This window comes from Pseudorasbora parva, chromosome 11 (assembly GCF_024679245.1).
Source record: "Pseudorasbora parva isolate DD20220531a chromosome 11, ASM2467924v1, whole genome shotgun sequence".
NCBI classification, from domain to species: domain Eukaryota; kingdom Metazoa; phylum Chordata; class Actinopteri; order Cypriniformes; family Gobionidae; genus Pseudorasbora; species Pseudorasbora parva.
The window spans coordinates 7,427,795-7,448,392 of NC_090182.1; the positions used below are offsets into that span (position 1 = coordinate 7,427,795).

At 39.3% G+C, this 20,598-nt stretch overlaps 1 protein-coding gene across 3 annotated transcripts in view; it reads left to right on the top strand.

Annotated features, from left to right (window-relative positions):
- si:zfos-2326c3.2 (mitogen-activated protein kinase kinase kinase kinase 4) overlaps nt 1-20,598 on the top strand; it is a 91,265-nt gene that overhangs the window by 7,291 nt on the left and 63,376 nt on the right. For all 3 annotated transcript variants that reach the window (XM_067456901.1, XM_067456903.1, XM_067456904.1), the window contains exon 3: nt 19,197-19,253. In XM_067456901.1, coding sequence (XP_067313002.1) covers nt 19,197-19,253 — 57 coding nt within the window. The remainder of the gene's footprint in view (nt 1-19,196; nt 19,254-20,598) is intronic.

The following is a 20,598-nucleotide window of genomic DNA, read 5'->3' on the forward strand; positions in this document are numbered from 1 at the left end:
AGACCACTGTATGTGTGTATGGGAGGCTTTTCAATTTGGGTAGGCCAAATCCAGGTAGAAATCCCCAAAAAAATGGTCTTGGAGTTTAAGTAGCTAGGCGACACTGCTCAAACTGGAGCAAGGATGCACTCAGACACGAGATATGCATGATGCGTGACGAGACCATTTTCCCAGATTCCTGTTTTTGTCTAAACACTTGCTCTTTAAAACCCTTTTCAAAACTTTGCATTTCCAGGCACCCAAAACGCTGTTAACGTTGCAATTGAATGAAAAAAAACGCACAAAGTTTTTAGTTGACAAACTCGCATTAACAACAAACCTTTGTGCTTTTGTAAAGAAATCAAACAGGGTGCGCCTTCTGCTGTCTCTGTCTCCGTGAACTTCTTTCTGAACTGTTTTTAAATGAAGTCAAACCGAAAACAAATATTCTCTGATTATGTAATCTGTATGAAACCAGCGAGAGGTAAAGTTTTTCCCGTCTGAGGTGGTTATCTGTAATGTGATCACACCCACATGACGCGCAGGCTATTCATACGCTAATCATCCATGTGAGCCATGTGAACGTGTAAACATGCTTTTCATAATTTTTGGAGGAAGCTGTGAGGAAAAAGCAAATGTCAGGGCATGTTAAAACATTTTCAGAGCCCCAAAAACACCTCAGACCACAGAGGGTTAAACGTCAACGATGCACCTGTGCTAAATCTTGTGTAGGTGAGTTTGTGTGCACATGTATGTTTGAGTGTGTTTTAAGTACAATTACAAAGCAATTCATTGGTTTTGTTTAACTCTGAAACAATTTTCGAGTTGCGTTGTGGTAAAAATAGCTACGGGTAACGCCAGCTGATTGCCAAGTGCAACCACTCTACGTCATCAACCTAGAACGCAAACAAAATGGCGCGCCCATGGTCCAAATATAAAATGGATTTTTTTAAATAACGTAGATCTTTCATGGGTTTTCTACTACATAATTCACTAAGAAACATAATTTATGTTATATTAAGCCATACAAGTCTCAACACCAGGGGATCCCTTTAAGTTGTGTGTTTGATCAGATGTCTTGGTTTTTTGTGGTTTACCCTTAAGCCTAGTTCACACTGCCCGATTTTTGCCCCGATTTTGAGTCGCCGACAGGTTTTGTGAAATCGCCGACAAATGCCCGAGATCACAGGCAAATCGGTGCTCGTGCACGCGAGTGACAATCACGCAGTATGAATTATCAAAGACGCGATCAGAGAGAATTGCAGACGAGTCGCCGACGCCGGTGAGATATTTGGCATGCTAAATATCTGGACCTGTCGGCGATTCAAACTCCTGCTGTGTGAACTGCATTCTGACTGAAAATTACACCGACAGCCAATGAGAGAGTGAGATACAGGGCAGCAGGAGGTTCAGGGAGGAGTTATAAAGCAGAATTTCAGTATTTTAATAGATATATTTACAATTCTATCAAACAGAAACAAAGGCCAAACATTTGCACATCCAGCCACAGCAGCAGCACATTAAATAATTATTTATTTACCTCAAACTGTAGAACAAGATCCTGGCTCCCTCTGTCTCTCCAACAATTTCTTCCGCCATAATCTTTTTTCTTTTTCTCCACAAATCAGCGCACATACAATTTGAAGCAAACTTTGTGCAGTTTATCATTTTTAATAACAATTCCAAGTCTCGCGCGAGAACTCCGGTCTGACTGACGTGTGATCTCGCGTTGTTTACTCGTCACATCGCACGTGTAGTTGGGAAACGTAGTTTGCACACCGGAGAGCGAGAGAGTTGTCGGCGATTCTTCCTCTTGTTCAGTCATGCAGTGTGAACTCCTCTGTCGTCAAACCATCGTGCAGTGTGAACACAGCAGTGACTGAATGATACCCCAGATAGTCATGCAGTGTGAATAGAGCTGTGACCCGACGAGTTTGAAAATCGTGCAGTCTGAACTAGGCTTTACAGTCTTTAGGGTTTAGTCTTTAGCATGTCCTAGTTAGTGTCTTTAGTTACTGATTACATTCACCTGTTTATCATTAAGTTCACTTGTTAATGCTGTGTTTAGCTATACTCTCTGTTCTGTCCTTTGTCACTTTTTGTTGTGCTAGGTGTCTATTGATTTCTCTATCTACTCCTTGTTTATTAAAAGTATTGCCTGAGCTGCATCATACATCTTAATACCGGCATACTTGTGACAAGATCACTTATACAGGACATTTTTTGCACTTTTTCTCGTATCAAGATTAACAGCACAAATCTTATTCTGATTTATTGGATGTGAGACCAGATGCAAAGTTTTGTTCATTCATCAAATGAAATCAGCATAGATTAAAAGATTGATTCTTGGGATTTAAGACTCAATGTTGGTTCATCAAAATGAGAACTGATCAGTATTTTCATCCCAGCCTTATTTCCAAATGTGTTTTTTAATCACATAAATCTGATTCATTTTGCATGTGGAAGTACAGCTATAGCTAGATATTTAATATCCCACAGCTCCTGACTTTTAGGCATTGCTATCTGACCAATGCAGAAATAAGCTTAACATAGCAGCCTTTTCTTGTCAGATTTGCTGTTATTGACATAATGGACAGGAGCATATCTGTCTAGACCTGATGCACAGATGCCATATATTTTGTTCCATGTGTCTATATTAACTCAAGACATAACTGACATTCACTTCTATAAATATCTACACAGAGCTGGATAATTGAGTCACAACTGTGCTAGTGTTTCTTGGTAAAATGGAAGGGTGTCAGCTGTTGCTGAAACCATATTTTGTAAGAATGATGCAGAAACTGCTCATCATTTCCAGTTACTAGGCACTTCCCAGTACATTTTATGAAGCTAACTTATTTTGACCTGTCCTAACTTCTGTCTGTCACCAAATAAAACCTATTGTTTTATAGTCTATTATTAATCGAATTCATTGTGCTGGTAATAATAATCTAATACATCATATTTAACAGTGCCCCACATTGTGTGGTCAAATGATGTGAAAACATTTCTTGAAATTGTGACATTGGAAGTGACATAATTTGCACTCTTTCTACAGCATGCAGGAAGTCAAGTAACCTTCTTTTTTTATAGTGCTTTATATTACACAGATTATTTTTAAAGCAGTGATAAACAGGGAACTTATGATTAAGTGATGCAAACAGAAGTCAGTCATTCTCTGAAATCAGTTCAGTGTTGATTCAGTTTGGTTTATATTTCTTTATATCATATGCCATTTGAGATTTCAAGAGGTCATGAGGTGCATTGTTTTTTGTTTTTTTTATTAATTTATACACTGTAAAAAAATATTTAGAAAAAAAGTTACCTGGTTGCCTTAATTTTGAGTTCATTGAAATTAAAATTTTGAGTTAATACAATGAACATTTTTTGAGATTTGACAACCCTTATTAAAAGATTATTAAAAGATTTTGTAAGCATATTGGGTAATTATGTGTTTTATTTCTGATGACGCAGAGAAACATGGGGAATGATTTATCAATTTGTTTATGTGGTTCAGATACAAAAATATTTTGAGTTTCTATTTAATAAACAAATTTCCTTCATTGTATCAACTCAAGTTTTTAATTTCAATAAACTCAATTTTAAGGCAACCAGGTTACTTACTTTTTTAAAGTTAAACCAACAAAAAACAACAAACCTTTTTTTACAGTGTAATGTTTCCTGTTCTGCACTTATAATGTTAGTATGACTTTTAAAATAAAAAATGATCACAATTTAAAAATAAAAGGCATTTTTCCTTAACTGTGCAAAGTTCATCAGTTATTGAATGAGTTCATCTATAAAGCAACTCTGGAGAAAACAGTGATGTCCTCATCCAGCTCACTCCCATGCTCACCGTAATTTAGGAATATTTTTTATATAAGTGGTCTTTGTACTATGATACTATGATGTCATTTAACAAATTTAGGCCTAAAATACAACTTTCTTTAATTTTGTCCGATTGGCTTTTTCAGCTATTTTGCTTGTCCTGCATTTTGAGATAATAATAATAATAATAATAATAATAATTATAATTATATATATATATATATATATATATATATATATATATAAAATAGTTTTTTATCACCAAATTTTACACAGATCCTCATTAGAGCATGTTCCATGTGACAAAAAAGTAATTTAAAGATTAAAGCTCTTAAAGGGTTACTTCAGCGATTAGCATATGGCTTTGTATCAGTAGAAACCCTGGAGAATATTCAAATTATTGTGCTTTCCCCCCTCATATCTCCCTGAGACAAGAGATTTATGCGTTTTATTTCTGGAAAAATTCCTCCTATGATGCAAAATGACGATTTTTGCATCATAGGAGGAATGTTTGCCCAGAGGCTAAAGACTACAGCCAGCAGAGGGAGCCATTTCCGCATGTTTTGAATCTGCGCATGGGGGATGGGCGATTACACTCAGCTGGCAGGGAGAGCTCAGCTTGCAGACAGGATCATTTAAACGGAGCTATGGTGAGCAATGTAAGTCTTTTAACTTCTCAAATTCATTTCTATGAAAGTTAAGCTTGCAAAGGCATGATCTGAAATGCGTGCCAGACTGAACTCGCGTTGTGAATGTATGCCGCGAATGTAGTCGCAGTTAGTTAGTTGCACTCCTGCAGTTAGTGCTCAGGGCTGTGACACTCGCGCGGTGACTCACTCATTATATTGAACAGACACGTTCAGTTTTTAATTGTAGTGTCTTCTCTAACTCAGTCACAGTAATGAAGTTGGTGGTTTTGGGAATGGCCTCACGGGGCAGCGAAGCATTCAGGGAATTGTAGTCTTTCATCCCCATGGGACAAAAATACATTTTCTGTCTTTTCTCAGTCTAGAAGACACCAAATTCAAAAATAATTTCACATTTCTACTGCATTGATGACCCAGTTTAAATACAGATTCATCTTCCCAGCGCTGAAGTACCCCTTTAAACTGTTTGTCAAAGACATTAAGGGTTGATATTAAAATTCTCAAAGTTTGATAATAAGGTGCAGCATGGTATTTTATGTAATTTCTTGCACTGAAACGTGGCCAGTCATGACCATATTCTATATTCATATTCAGACCATATGCTCTTTGCTCATCCTTGAGCTGGTCACTTTGATGTGCTTGGATTAAATGGTTACTGCTTAAAAGCTATATTTATGTATTTATATGTTCTGCAAGATGGTTAATCCCCTTAATTGCCTGTCTTTAATTTGTGACATATAGTGAGGGACTCTCTGACCAGAAATAAGCAATTTTTCTGTCAATTGCAATCCTCAATACCTTTCTCTTCTCAAGCCACTGGTCCTGCGTTTTGGCAGTGCATAACTCTCTCTGTTTGTGTGCATTTAAAATAATGACACAAAAAAAGCATTTGTCAGTTTTAAACATTCCTAATTTACCTGAAAAATGAATAAGATGCTAAAATTGTTATCTATACAGTGATAACAGAAATGACACCAAATGACAAAACATTACATTATGAGGAAACTTCTTTTTCAGCTTATATTTCAGGCTATCATCCACCCATATCAAATCGTGATCTTGACCAGTAAAGTTCATTATTCACATCTAGAGACTAGGACTAAAAAAATAATCTAACATTAAAAGTTTTTTAGTTTTTGTTTTGGCATTTCACAAGCTTGTGATTATGGTAAGGGCGTTACATCTCATTGCACAGAAGTATCGCTCATGTATATTAAACATCAAATAGGATATTTCGAATTAGCATTACCATCTGGTAAAGCATTAGAGAAGTCAATGAGTCGCATCATGTTGCAAGTGTGAGAGAGTAGTCTGAATAGATGGTGGTTGTTGTTTTTTTGTGTGTGGTTTAATTGTCGTGTCACATCCCATTTGCTTTTTGTGTGGACGGTCATATTGCTTGTGGCTGAATCTTGTCACATCATGTCTGGTTAAGGCGGTGTTAACTGGTATCTAAAACGCACTGTATAATTGGGAACTGATTTCCTCTCTCTTTTACACATCATTAGACACCTTTTTTTCAATTCTACTATTATTTTCCCTCTTTCCTCACCTTCATGAAGTGTTTTGGTATCTGTCCTCCGTCAGGAAATGGTTTGGGTTAGGTAAGGGGCTCTTTCCTTCCTACCAACACAAGAGCAGGGGTACCATAATGTCAGTCCATGCTATATGGATGTTAACTTCAGCAGAAGAAAATAAGTGACACTTTATATTTCTTTGTCACATATGCCAAGATTTAAAAGGGTTATTAACTGCATTGTTTGTTAGATTTATGAGGTTTTCTTTTCTGCCCTTATAATATTAGAATGATTTTACATAAAAAATGGTCACAACTTAGAAATAAAAGGCATTTTCCTTCCCTGATTTTAGCTTCCTATTTGATCGCTCCGTTTGAAGGGGCGTGTCTGTGAAACTTCAGTGTAATCATCAATGGTGTGATTGGCCGACATCTTTGCATATGAAATTGCATTCATAGTATACGTGTAACTCTCGTGAAAACTTTTAGCACGTTTTTACTATTACAGATCTCAAGGTTAACTAACCGGGAAAAGTGTTGATTATAGCATTATATTTAAATCAATGGCATTATATTTAGTCTATGGCATTATATTTAAATCTATGGCATTATATTTAAATCTATGGCATTATATTTAGTCTATGGCATTATATTTAAATCTATGGCATTATATTTAGTCTATGGCATTATATTTAAATCTATGGCATTATATTTAAATCTATGGCATTATATTTAGTCTATGGCATTATATTTAAATCTATGGCATTATATTTAAATCTATGGCATTATATTTAGTCTGTGGCATTATATTTAGTCTATGGCATTATATTTAGTCTATGGCATTATATTTAGTCTATGGCATTATATTTAAATCTATGGCATTATATTTAGTCTATGGCATTATATTTAAATCTATGGCATTATATTTAAATCTATGGCATTATATTTAGTCTATGGCATTATATTTAAATCTATGGCATTATATTTAGTCTATGGCATTATATTTAAATCAATGGCATTATATTTAAATCTATGGCATTATATTTAGTCTATGGCATTATATTTAAATCTATGGCATTATATTTAGTCTATGGCATTATATTTAAATCAATGGCATTATATTTAAATCTATGGCATTATATTTAAATCAATGGCATTATATTTAAATCTATGGCATTATATTTAGTCTGTGGCATTATATTTAAATCTATGGCATTATATTTAAATCTATGGCATTATATTTAGTCTATGGCATTATATTTAAATCAATGGCATTATATTTAAATCTATGGCATTATATTTAGTCTATGGCATTATATTTAAATCTATGGCATTATATTTAGTCTGTGGCATTATATTTAAATCTATGGCATTATATTTAGTCTGTGGCATTATATTTAAATCTATGGCATTATATTTAGTCTATGGCATTATATTTAAATCTATGGCATTATATTTAGTCTATGGCATTATATTTAAATCAATGGCATTATATTTAAATCTATGGCATTATATTTAGTCTATTGCATTATATTTAAATCAATGGCATTATATTTAAATCTATGGCATTATATTTAGTCTGTGGCATTATATTTAAATCTATGGCTGTACTGTCCTCCAATTGGTGTTCTTAACCAAAATTAGACAGCCAGCCAAACTCCCGTCATGAACAACATAAGAGTCAGGATATAGCTTCTTAGCTCCGTTTAATAGAGACTCTGGTTGAGCATGTAAACATGAACAAAGGAGTGAAACTGAAAATAAGCACAAAAAATACATTAAGATGAAATTGTCTCTTATACAAAGACTAACAGAGCTTAATTACAATGAAGTATAACGTCTTCAGTAAACAACTAGTCTACGGATTGAAATCAAAGCTTTGTAATCATATATGGTTTTAAATCAACATGGATTTGGCCCAAATCTATTGTTAGGAATATTGTAACATATAGAAAATATAAACCACTTACAGGCAGTTCTTGCTAAGGAGAAATTGAAACATAACAGAGGATTGTTGCAGCTGGAACGATCTTTACCATGTGCTTTTTCTCTTCAACTAACTTCCTGATTCAGCCTGCAATACCATACTTGACCGCTAGAGGTCCTAATTACTATAACACGGACAATACCCCAAGGGCAGAACACTCCCCGCTTGGTGTCTATGACACCACTGTCTATATTGCTCAAATTTAGCATAAACCTTTAATCTGTTGAGGGTAACAGTAGGACGACCTCTGTAACGGGCCTTGTGAAGGCCTTTGGAGTACCTTGAGCAGTGGTCCTTAAACTAACTGTACGTACTTTTCCATCTTGGCTATGAATAGCAGAGGTGACCACTGCCATAGGCCATGTATTACGAGCAGCTTGGTTATCTTTCAACAAGACAACGTCACCTGCTTGCAAGTTGCGACATGTCTTATTCCATTTTCTGCGACTCTGTAGGGTTGGTAGGTACTCCCTTTTCCATCGGAGCCAGAACTCGTTGGCAAGGGCTTGTACTTGTCTCCACTGATTGAGAAGAAGATCCCTGTCACCGAACTTCCCTGGCGGAGGTGGGACTGCTCCCTTCTGAGTAAGCAACACTGCTGGAGTCAAGATGAATGGGGACTCTGGGTCACTTGATACAGGAATGAGTGGTCTGGCGTTGATGATGGCTGAAACTTCGGCCATAAGTGTACACAAGACTTCATGGGAGAAAGGAGTGTGTTCTCTTAGTAAGATGTGATCGAGGATTCTGCGGGCCACTCCAATCATTCTTTCCCAAGAACCTCCTCTGTGCGAAGAATGAGGAGGGTTGAACTCCCAGGAACAGCCCTGCTCACTCAGATATCTGAGAACCTTTTCCTCCTGTTGCAGCTTGTTTAGTCCTAGCTCTTTGCTTGCTCCCACAAAGTTTGTGCCGCAATCGGACCTCAGCTGCTTTGCGGGTCCTCGTATGGAAAAGAATCGTCTCAGAGCATTGATGCAGCTGGAAGCATCCATTGATTCGATGACCTCGATATGCACCGCTCTTATGCTCATGCAAGTAAACAATATAGCCCAGCGTTTGCTCTCCGCGTGTCCGCCTCTAGTACGTCTCGCACTGACCATCCAAGGTCCAAAAACGTCCAAACCTACGTAGGTAAATGGGGGATTTGTGTTTAGGCGCTCAGGAGGCAAGTCTGCCATAATTTGTTCCTCCATTTTCCTGCGGAGCTTACGGCAGGTAACACAGTGGTGTAGGATTGAGCTAATCAGCCTTTTCCCTCCAATTATCCAGAAACCAGCCCTTCTCAAGGCTCCCTCCGTAAAATGACGCCCTTGATGTTCTACTTTCTCATGGTAGTGATGCACTAACAGACTGGAGATGTGGTTGTGCTTGGGTAGAACCAAGGGGTTCCTTTCAATGGAGCTTAAAGGAGAATTTTCCAACCTTCCTCCGATTCTGATCAAACCTTCCTTGAGAACGGGATCCAGTTTCAAGAGAGGGCTGTTCTTTGGTAGGGCTTTCCTTTCAGAAAGGGCTGCATATTCCATAGGAAAGCTCTCCTGTTGAGTTGCTCTGAAAATGGCATTGCAGGCTAGCGAATACTCTTGTGAGGTACGAAGTTTATCGCAACGATGCCACCCTACATGTTCTTCACAACCATTCTTGGATTTGATCGTGCGAACGATGTGGATCAAAAGGGCAATAGCTCTTACAAGGGTTTTCCATGTAGAGAATCTCTGGAATCTTTCTGTCCCTAAACCATTAAGTCTAATTTGGGTGCAATAGCTGAGGACATCCTGCCTTATCTCAACATCCTGTTCTGGACAGACAAGTTTGTATGATTCAGGCGCTTCCTGCAAGGATGTGTATGGCTTGGAAAGGAACGATGGACCCTTAAGCCATGCCGAATCGTTGAGTTGGGATGCGGCAACTCCTCTAGAGGCGTGGTCAGCTGGGTTGAGCTCAGTCGGAATATAGAACCACTGCTCAGGCCTGGAAGATTGGCGAATTCGGTGAACTCTGTTATACACGTACACATAAAAACGCTTTGTCTCATTGTGTATGTACCCTAAGACTACTTTGCTATCGCAGTAAAATCTGACGGCGTGCAATCTGAGATCCATCTCATGGCGAATCAGGTCTGCAATTTCAACTGCCAACACTGCGGCACAGAGTTCAAGACGCGGAATAGTTGGTTTGTGTTGTGGTGCTAGTTTGGATTTTCCTAAGACGAATCCGACATCACTATTTCCATCATGGTCAATGACCCTGAGGTAAGCCACCGCGCCGATTGCTTTAGTGGATGCGTCAGAAAAAATGCACAGTTCTACAAGTTTGGCCTTAGAGAGGGAAATTGAGGTGTAGGTTCGAGGAATATGCAGTTGCCTCAGGTCCTTGAGGGAGTCTTGCCATGTTCCCCATTCTGCTCTCTTTTCTTCCGGAAGTACATCATCCCATTCTGAGGTGCAGTTTGGCATTGCAGGCTAGCGAATACTCTTGTGAGGTACGAAGTTTATCGCAACGATGCCACCCTACATGTTCTTCACAACCATTCTTGGATTTGATCGTGCGAACGATGTGGATCAAAAGGGCAATAGCTCTTACAAGGGTTTTCCATGTAGAGAATCTCTGGAATCTTTCTGTCCCTAAACCATTAAGTCTAATTTGGGTGCAATAGCTGAGGACATCCTGCCTTATCTCAACATCCTGTTCTGGACAGACAAGTTTGTATGATTCAGGCGCTTCCTGCAAGGATGTGTATGGCTTGGAAAGGAACGATGGACCCTTAAGCCATGCCGAATCGTTGAGTTGGGATGCGGCAACTCCTCTAGAGGCGTGGTCAGCTGGGTTGAGCTCAGTCGGAATATAGAACCACTGCTCAGGCCTGGAAGATTGGCGAATTCGGTGAACTCTGTTATACACGTACACATAAAAACGCTTTGTCTCATTGTGTATGTACCCTAAGACTACTTTGCTATCGCAGTAAAATCTGACGGCGTGCAATCTGAGATCCATCTCATGGCGAATCAGGTCTGCAATTTCAACTGCCAACACTGCGGCACAGAGTTCAAGACGCGGAATAGTTGGTTTGTGTTGTGGTGCTAGTTTGGATTTTCCTAAGACGAATCCGACATCACTATTTCCATCATGGTCAATGACCCTGAGGTAAGCCACCGCGCCGATTGCTTTAGTGGATGCGTCAGAAAAAATGCACAGTTCTACAAGTTTGGCCTTAGAGAGGGAAATTGAGGTGTAGGTTCGAGGAATATGCAGTTGCCTCAGGTCCTTGAGGGAGTCTTGCCATGTTCCCCATTCTGCTCTCTTTTCTTCCGGAAGTACATCATCCCATTCTGAGGTGCAGTTTGAGAGTTCCCGTAGTAGAGCTCTGCCTTGTATGGTGACTGGAGAGGCTATGCCGAGTGGATCAAAGATACTGTTTACAGTGGACAGCACGCCACGTCTTGTGAATGGTTTGCCGACTGTTGACACATCATAGGTGAAGGTGTCGCCCACTATCTCCCAACACAACCCAAGAGTCCGCTGTACAAGAGGAATTTCACCACTAAGGTCTAAGTCCTTTATAGTCTTAGCGTGTTCCTCTTGAGGAAAGGCTTGCATAACAGCTGGGCTGTTTGAAGCAATCTTATGCAAACGAAGGTTCGATTCAGCTAAAGATGCTCGTGTTCTTTGGAGGAGACTGACTGCTTGATCATCAGTAGGTAGGGACACAAGCCCATCATCCACATAGAAGTGTCTTTCCACGAACTGTCGAGTATCTGAGCCATGCACATTCTCACCCTCGCTAGCAGCTCGCCTTAGCCCGTAAATGGCAACGGCAGGGGAAGGGCTATTGCCAAAAACATGTACCTTCATGCGGTACTCTATGACATCCTTTGTAGGGTCGCTGTCCCTGAACCAGAAAAACCTTAGAAAGTTACGATGATCCTCTCTGACCTTGAAACAATGGAACATTTGTTGGATGTCAGCTGTGATGGCTACGGTTTCCTTACGGAATCGAAGAAGGACTCCCAGCAAATTATTGTTCAGATCGGGCCCCGTTAACAAGACGTTGTTGAGGGAGATACCATGATGTTGAGCGCTGGAGTCGAAAACCACCCTGATTTGATCTGGCTTTTTTGGGTGGTAAACCGCAAAGATCGGCAGGAACCAACACTCCTCTCCCTCCTTCAGAGGTGGTGCAAGTTCAGCATGGTCATTCTCCAAAATCTTCTTCATGAAAGAGACAAACTGTTTTTCCATCTCTGGTTTCTTAGTAAAGGTACGCTGCAGAGAATGAAACCTATTAAGAGCTTGTTCACGATTGTTGGGGAGCATTTGTCTTGGCTCTCTGAAGGGCAATGGGGCGACCCAACTGTTTTCTTCATCCTTGTGAACATCTGAATTCATGATTCTTAAGAATGCTGTATCTTCAATGGATGGGGCTAGTTTATTGTCGTTCTCAGTTCTCTGGAACACATCGCAACCAAGGCTGTCTTCTGAGGTACCGTACATGCTGTTTTTGTGCGCTCCGAGGATAACACCCCGAGTCTCCCCGCTGTAAGGTACTTCCTCTTTCAGGTTCATGTAACTAGTGCAGGGTGAAAGGTAAGTGGTGCGACCATTCTCTAATATATTGGTCCTGAAGGTGCTCGCACTAGGTATATGGGCGTTTCCCAAACATACCTCACCAACTACCACCCAACCCAAGTCTAACCTTTGGGCAAAGGGTGCATCATGTGGGCCATTAATTTGTTGTCTGACCTTGTGCACCCTAATGATGTCTCTCCCCAGTAGAAGAAGGATCTGAGCATTGGGATCGAGTTTGGGAATTTGGCTTGCGATTGACTTCAAGTGAGCGTGATTCAAGACTACATTCGGGGTAGGTATCTCACATCTGCTGGCCAGTATTTGATTGCACTCTATGAGTGGTGGTAGAGCAAAGGAAGCACCTCCTGCAGCCGGTGATATCATGAAACATTCAGCCTTCCTGCCAGACATGTTGGTAACACCAGCACATGTCCGAAGGGAATAAGAGGAAGGTTCGCTCTCTATCCCAAACAGTTCAAAGAACTCTGTGTTTGCCAATGAGCGATTACTCTGATCGTCGAGTATTGCGTACATTTTGACAACCTTCTCTGGATGATTCTGAGGAAACACCTGCACCAAGCATATCTTAGAGCATGATTTTCCTGGTTGCCCTTTGCCACAGATCTCGGTACAGTGTGACGTCACCGTGGAGGATGACAATTCGCTGTCATCTCCTTCTGCTCCATAGCTCGTTTGCGGGGTAGGAGACTTAGGCACCTGACAAGGTGGGCCAGGGTGCATGACTGTGACGTGGCGATTACTTTCGCATTCACTACACATGACAGTTACCTTGCAGTCTTTGGCCAAATGGGAAGTGGATGTGCAACACCTATAACATATGCCGTTCTCACGGAGGAAAGATTTTCTCTCGTCGATATGTTTGGCTCTGAAAGTGCGACACTTTTTCAAAGGGTGTGGTCTGTTGTGTATTGGGCAGTACTTTCCTGGGTTCTCTACTCTCTTGTCACTGAGAACATCCGTTTTGTGAGTTGATAATGGAATTCTTTCCATCCTGAGAATTGGTCTTTCCTTGGGATAGATATCGCTGGAACGAGTAAGAGAGAAACTAGGATCGTTCCTGATGCGTGCCTCATAGCAAATAAACTCAGCAAAGAATGAAAAAGGGGGGAAAACCCCGTTGTGTTCTGTTTTGAACCTGGATCCTTGGGCTACCCATTTGTCCTGAAGAGAGTGTGAGAGCTTTGCTACTATAGGACTGATGCCCCGAGCGGTATCCAAAAAAGCCAAACCGGGCAGGTATCCATCTTGCTTCGCCGATAAGATCTCCATTAGTAGATCTCCAAGTTCCCTAAGTCTCACAAAATCATTGTTGGAAATTTTTGTAAACATATCCAGTTTCTTGAACAGCGCATCCTCGATTATCTCAGGTGAAGCATAACATTCGACCAGTCTGTCCCAGGCTTTCCTAAGAGCAACCTGAGGATTGTTAACATGCATGAGACGTATTCTATTGACATAATGGCCTGATTCCTTTCCTAGCCACTTAGTCAATAGGTCCAACTCTTCGCTAGCTGAGATGTCGAGCTCTTTTATGGCATTTAAGAATGAGGACTGCCATGCTCTGAAACTTTCTGGTCTGTCATCGAACTGACGGAGCCCTGTAGTCACCAATTCACGGCGTGCCAGAAACTTTACGAACTCAGTCATGGGGGGGCCTTTGACCGATTCGGCCCGGGAAGCATAGTGAAGAGGAGTATAGGGCTGCGCTGTGGTGTATAGATTGGTATGAGCGCCTGACTGAGGATGTGGCCACTGTTCGTTATTGGTCTCTGGGATGTTAGGGCTTATCTTGAGAGGCAAAAAGTAGGAATCAGACATAGTGATGCATCTCTCTGGCGATTTAACCTGATTTTGAGAATGAGGGATAAGTGGCAATGGTTCAAGCGACTTGTCCCACGTTACTAAGCTTTCCTCTTGCTTGACAGGTACAAATTCATGACGGTGTGAATGTTTTTGTAACTCAGCTTGCTGTGTAACATAGTCATTTGTACGCTGCATACTTTCTTCCTTGTATGATCTTATAGCACTTTTGTCATCTGGTACTTTTAACTGTTCCTCAGCTGCTTCTAATATCTTTGCCTGCGCTACAGCCGCTGCTGCCTCCCTCTGGAGTGTTAAAGCACTCAATTCAGCAGTGAGTCTAGCCTTCTCTAGGAGTGCTTTTGCTTCCTTCTCTGCTTGTTCAATTTTTAACTTGCCTTCTTTTTCAGCGAAGGATGCACGGACACATGCTGCTTCAGCCCTTGCACGGGCCCTTGCCGCTGCACTGGCTGTTGAAACTGATGTGCGACTGCTGCCTGCACTCTTCTGAGAAGCTCTGTCGCCGTCCTTATATTCGTCCATGGTGCTCGTTCATACTTTGCACATAATCAATGTCGTAATTACTCCAACCAATTGCCTTTTCACTGTACTGTCCTCCAATTGGTGTTCTTAACCAAAATTAGACAGCCAGCCAAACTCCCGTCATGAACAACATAAGAGTCAGGATATAGCTTCTTAGCTCCGTTTAATAGAGACTCTGGTTGAGCATGTAAACATGAACAAAGGAGTGAAACTGAAAATAAGCACAAAAAATACATTAAGATGAAATTGTCTCTTATACAAAGACTAACAGAGCTTAATTACAATGAAGTATAACGTCTTCAGTAAACAACTAGTCTACGGATTGAAATCAAAGCTTTGTAATCATATATGGTTTTAAATCAACATGGATTTGGCCCAAATCTATTGTTAGGAATATTGTAACATATAGAAAATATAAACCACTTACAGGCAGTTCTTGCTAAGGAGAAATTGAAACATAACAGAGGATTGTTGCAGCTGGAACGATCTTTACCATGTGCTTTTTCTCTTCAACTAACTTCCTGATTCAGCCTGCAATACCATACTTGACCGCTAGAGGTCCTAATTACTATAACACGGACAATACCCCAAGGGCAGAACAATGGCATTATATTTAAATCTATGGCATTATATTTAGTCTATGGCATTATATTTAAATCTATGGCATTATATTTAAATCTATGGCATTATATTTAGTCTATGGCATTATATTTAAATCTATGGCATTATATTTAAATCAATGGCATTATATTTAAATCAATGGCATTATATTTAAATCAATGGCATTATATTTAGATCTATGGCATTATATTTAGATCTATTGCATTATATTTAAATCTATGGCATTATATTTAGCTCTATGGCATTATATTTAGATCTATGGCATTATATTCAGATGGTGGCATGAAAGGTTGCAGTGATGATCATTGTAGCCGATCACAGACATGTTGAGCTCATGAATGCTGTGATCTCATCAATGCGACTCGATGTCTGCTCACTAGCGAATGCTTTCAATCATCACTAACAGTGCAAACACAATGTAAATATGAGATTTATTGATTATAGTGGGAGTCCAGAACTCGATCACTGATGAACTCAATCACTGATAAACTCACTATTTGATAGACAACTCCAATGATTAAAGGCAGTGTTCTTTGCTGGCTTTCTAAATATAATTGAATCACTGTTTAAATAACTGATTATTTTCTTAACTGTTTAGTCACTGGTTTGATTTACTTGTGCATCTGTGCAGAACATCTGACTGCACATGAATCATTACTTATCAGAAATCATTAGAATTAACACGGTTACTTACTTGTGACCCTCTGTGGTCATTAAAAATCCCAGGATGTCCTTCGGAAAAAAGAGTAGGGTGTAACCCTGGCATCCTAGCCAAATTTGCATTTGAAATGTACTGAATACAAATAAATAATGCTCAAATGAAACATTCACATTGTTGAAAATAAACACGTTCCTAGCATTAGGATCCTTTGAAAGGTGATGTTATTTGTTGTCCATCTTGTATCGCTCTTCTCTCCTCGTCATCTCTCTAACACACCAGTGGGTGGAGCTAAAGTTACAATGATGAAGTTTGTGAGTTCATGACCCCTTGTTACGTACGCGGTGCTACGTAGTTTTTTTTTTGTTATTTGTGTATACATGTTGTGTGTGTTACGTACGCGGTTACGTATTTTGTCTTGATGTCACGCTGGGCCTTATATGTGAGTGTGTATTTGTATCAGCTGCCTGTGTTTCAGAGCTGGAACGTGAGTGGACGATCGCCTGTAAATCGACGGACGTCAGACGCTGACGTCAGGCGGGTACCACCAATCAGCGAACGCGAGGCTCTTTATGAATGGAGCAAGCTGAAAGGGAGGAGGGGCTCTGACTTTGGGGGGACAGAGCACACTTGGTGACGACGGTCTCTCGTTCGAGAGTCCAGTCCGAGAATAATCAGAAATTGTTGTTTTGCTTTATGACCGAGGGTTTCTGAGTGTCGATCTTCTCATCTGTTCACTTCACGCAGTGAAAGGTGTAAGAGAGGTTGTGAGCCATAGCAGGTCGCGACCTACGTTCCCACACACGTAGCTCAAATCATGTATTAGACACACCAAGCGCAGGAGTGGTGCTGTTTATGTTTGTTTTGATTTTGGTTTAGTTAACAAACGCTAGTTATGGCGTTTTCGGACGTCGAATATGTTTCTTTCCACATCTTTTGTTGTTATTTAGTTTAGTTTTTGAATCTTTAGTTAGAGAAGTTTTGGTTATGTTTGGTTCTTTGATTTAAGCACCATTCGTTTGCTCCTTCTCTCTCTCCACATTTGTTTGATGTTTGTTTGATCCTGACTGCTCGTACTTTGTCAATTTATTTTCTACTTTATTACTTTTCACAAAATTACTTTTCTTTATGATAATAATAACATTAAATACTTTTCAATTTGTTGAGTGTTGATCGCCCTTTTGGCATGTTCCCCTACACTATCGGTCGTGCACACACGTTTACATTTATGCATTTGGCAGACGCTTTTATCCAAAGCGACTTACATTGCATTCAAGGTACACATTTTACATTATTGTCAATTCTTGCTTTCCCTGGGAATCGAACCCATGACCTTGGCGTTGCTAGCGCCACGCTCTACTGGTTGAGCTAGAGTAAAGCCTGCTAAAATTTGGCCTGCACACCTCTGTTGTGTTGTGTCTTATAATTTACTAAACATTTTAACATCTAACTAACGAGGGACGTAACACCCCTTTATACTATTGGTGGCAGGTAACAATTGGGCAACAGTGTCGGCCTGCAGCTATTTATGTGATCTGTGATTGTCACTGCTTAATTTATTAATATTCTTATTATTATAATATATTGTAAAAACACGTCTTTGTCACTATAATCATCAAATGTTATTCTTGACACCATACTAATGTAATGCTTGACTGTATGTGAATGTGGAACTTGAAAGCAGAAAAGGAACTGTGTCAGTTTTAAGGTCAGTGTGTTTGAGCATGACATGAAACATTAGCCATAATTAGATGCCATATTTCAGCTCACTGAGACATCCTGTGGGTTCATGTGTCATTTCTTATATAATTGCATAAAGAATGTTTGTTTTTCCCTCAGTAAATACACAGATATTAGATGTTCCTCTGCGCAAATATAGATGTGCTGCCTGTTTCCATTGTTTTATGGATTCTGTGTTTTATGGATTTAATACAATTGTATTATCAAAAGTGAAAGATGAAACGTTAACGATTTAATCAATCTTATAAAATGTAATGAAATCAATTGTGCAATTTTTTTTCTTCTTTTTTTGGCAAACAGTTCTTCACAACAGACTGTTTAAATAAAACATTGATGAGTTTTTTTTTAAGAAACTGTATTATTATTGTTGTTAGTACTTTGAGAAGTACATCCTACTGTGCTGTGTTAAACCAAACTACCAAATTTTAGCAGGTTGTAGTGAAGATCTTTTTACTTGTGTGTGATATGATAAGATGGTAGTTTTGCCAAATGAACTGGTGAAGTGACTCTGCAGATGAAGTTCATGTTCTTCGCATATAGTTAAATGCAGACACGCACAGCATAGCACAGGCATGCAGACTTCAGATTTCAACAACAATCTTTAAAATTTCACATACACCATGTCCATATCGCCATTTGATTATGTATACGGGGCGGCAGTGGCTCAGTGGTTCATGTAGGTTGTCTACAAACCGAAAGGTTGGTGGTTCGATCCCCGGTTCCACTTGACCAAGTGTCGAGGTGTCCATGAGCAAGACACCTAACCCCAGCTGCTCCCGACGAGCTGGATGGCGCCTTACATGGCAGACACCGCCGTCGGTGTATGAATGGGTGAATGTGAGGCAATATGTAAAGCGCTTTGGATGGCCATAGGGTCTGTTGAAAGCGCTATATAAATGCAGTCCATTTACCATTTACTTTTGCTCTATTCATCAAAATTTTACCAAATATGACATTTTGCATAATACAGTAAATTCCAGGATCAGGCTAACAACACATTATCATTGAGCAATTCAAATACTAAACCAATATTGTCAATAACAGAATAATCTGAATTTTCAGCTGCTACAAGTTCATCTGATTATCTTTAAATGTACTAGAAAAAATGAATCAACTCCCCTTCCTGAATTGTTACTGTATAGACTGTGGAGCTACTCATTCATTTAAAACCTCGTCAAAGATGAAGCACACAAGTGCAGACATCATTAACATTCACATGTTCTTGTCCTTCAGAAGGCCCACATGCTCTTGTGTGTTATTTCTCATCGCTGTCCTTGTGTTTGACAGGGTCGACATGTGAAAACAGGACAGCTGGCAGCAATCAAGGTCATGGACGTGACAGAGGTATGAGCGTCTTCACCTTTACAAGAGTGAGCGAAACAGAAGTTTGTGTCTTCAGCTGAACAACGACTGATGTTTTTTTTTTTTTTTTTTTTTTAAATCTTTTACACAATTTTTACATTCCTTTATTGATAAAATTTAAGAATGTCATGGAAGATTTAATAAGGCCCTGGAAATCAATTTAAGGTGGCAAATATTCCAAATATGCTGATTTAAGAGCTAATTGAACACTGATGAGAATATTGATTCAGAATAAATAAATGGCCAATTGAGTTGTCTGAAGGACAAGCATATAATAAGGCTTAATGTCGAGCCCTGCTGAAAACATGTTATATTTGACATTTCTGTTATTTTGCATTGTAGCACAAGCCTCCACAAGCTTTTATGCTTGAAGTTGCCAGATGTTAAGAGTTCAAATCCCTCAAATCGAACTATGCTTGTAAATGGATATTTTCTTCTGACCAGTGTTTTACTTAATCTCACTCCATTTATGATCTGAAAACAAATACTGGAGTTTAGCATTTATAATGCTTGATATATCCTGGTCAAATTAATGTATGTGTTCTTTAAAGAGGGTGCTTGTGCTGTTTTCTGTCACTAAGTATGCACATATTATTTGCAATTGTGTTTGTTGAATAAATGCAATCATGCAACCATTGTTTAAATAGGAAAAAAAGAACAATTTTGAATGGTTGGAGATAAAGGTGAAGAATATAAGAGTTTTTTTATGTTAAAAATGCATTAATATATTATACCATTAATGGGTTTATCTCCCTCAAATTGTAAATTGCGCCTCCCAAGCAACATCAAAATATTAAGAGCGTTCCACTCGGATCATTCTGTCTCTTTCCAGCTCAACCTATAGAGAGTTTGCGAGAGTTTGCTTCCTCGTGACACATGGCAACACAGCCAAAAGTATTCCTAACATGTTGGACCTTTTCTTGAAATGAGCCTACTATGAGTTGTTGAGACATGCCTTCACAAATCCCTGTAAGAGCTGTGATTGTAATGTTTGAGATGGAGAAGCACAAAAGGGGTGTTTGCACATTGTTTTGTTTTTGTAATTGCACTAGGTGCCACTAGTGTTACACTACATACTACATACTTCACCTTTATTATTAGGAATTTCACAGTTTTAAAGTTGAGAGAACCTTATTTTCATTTCGTTTTGTATGTATATGGGCATAAACTCTCAGGTCAAATAAACCATGCCTATGAGTATGAGTTGACATGTGTTGACTTTAGATTGACATTTGTTATTTAATAATCAGAGTTAGAATTTGAGCAATATCATTGTTTATTTGTTTACCCATTATCATGCATCCTTAAATAAAATGCATTTGGCAGT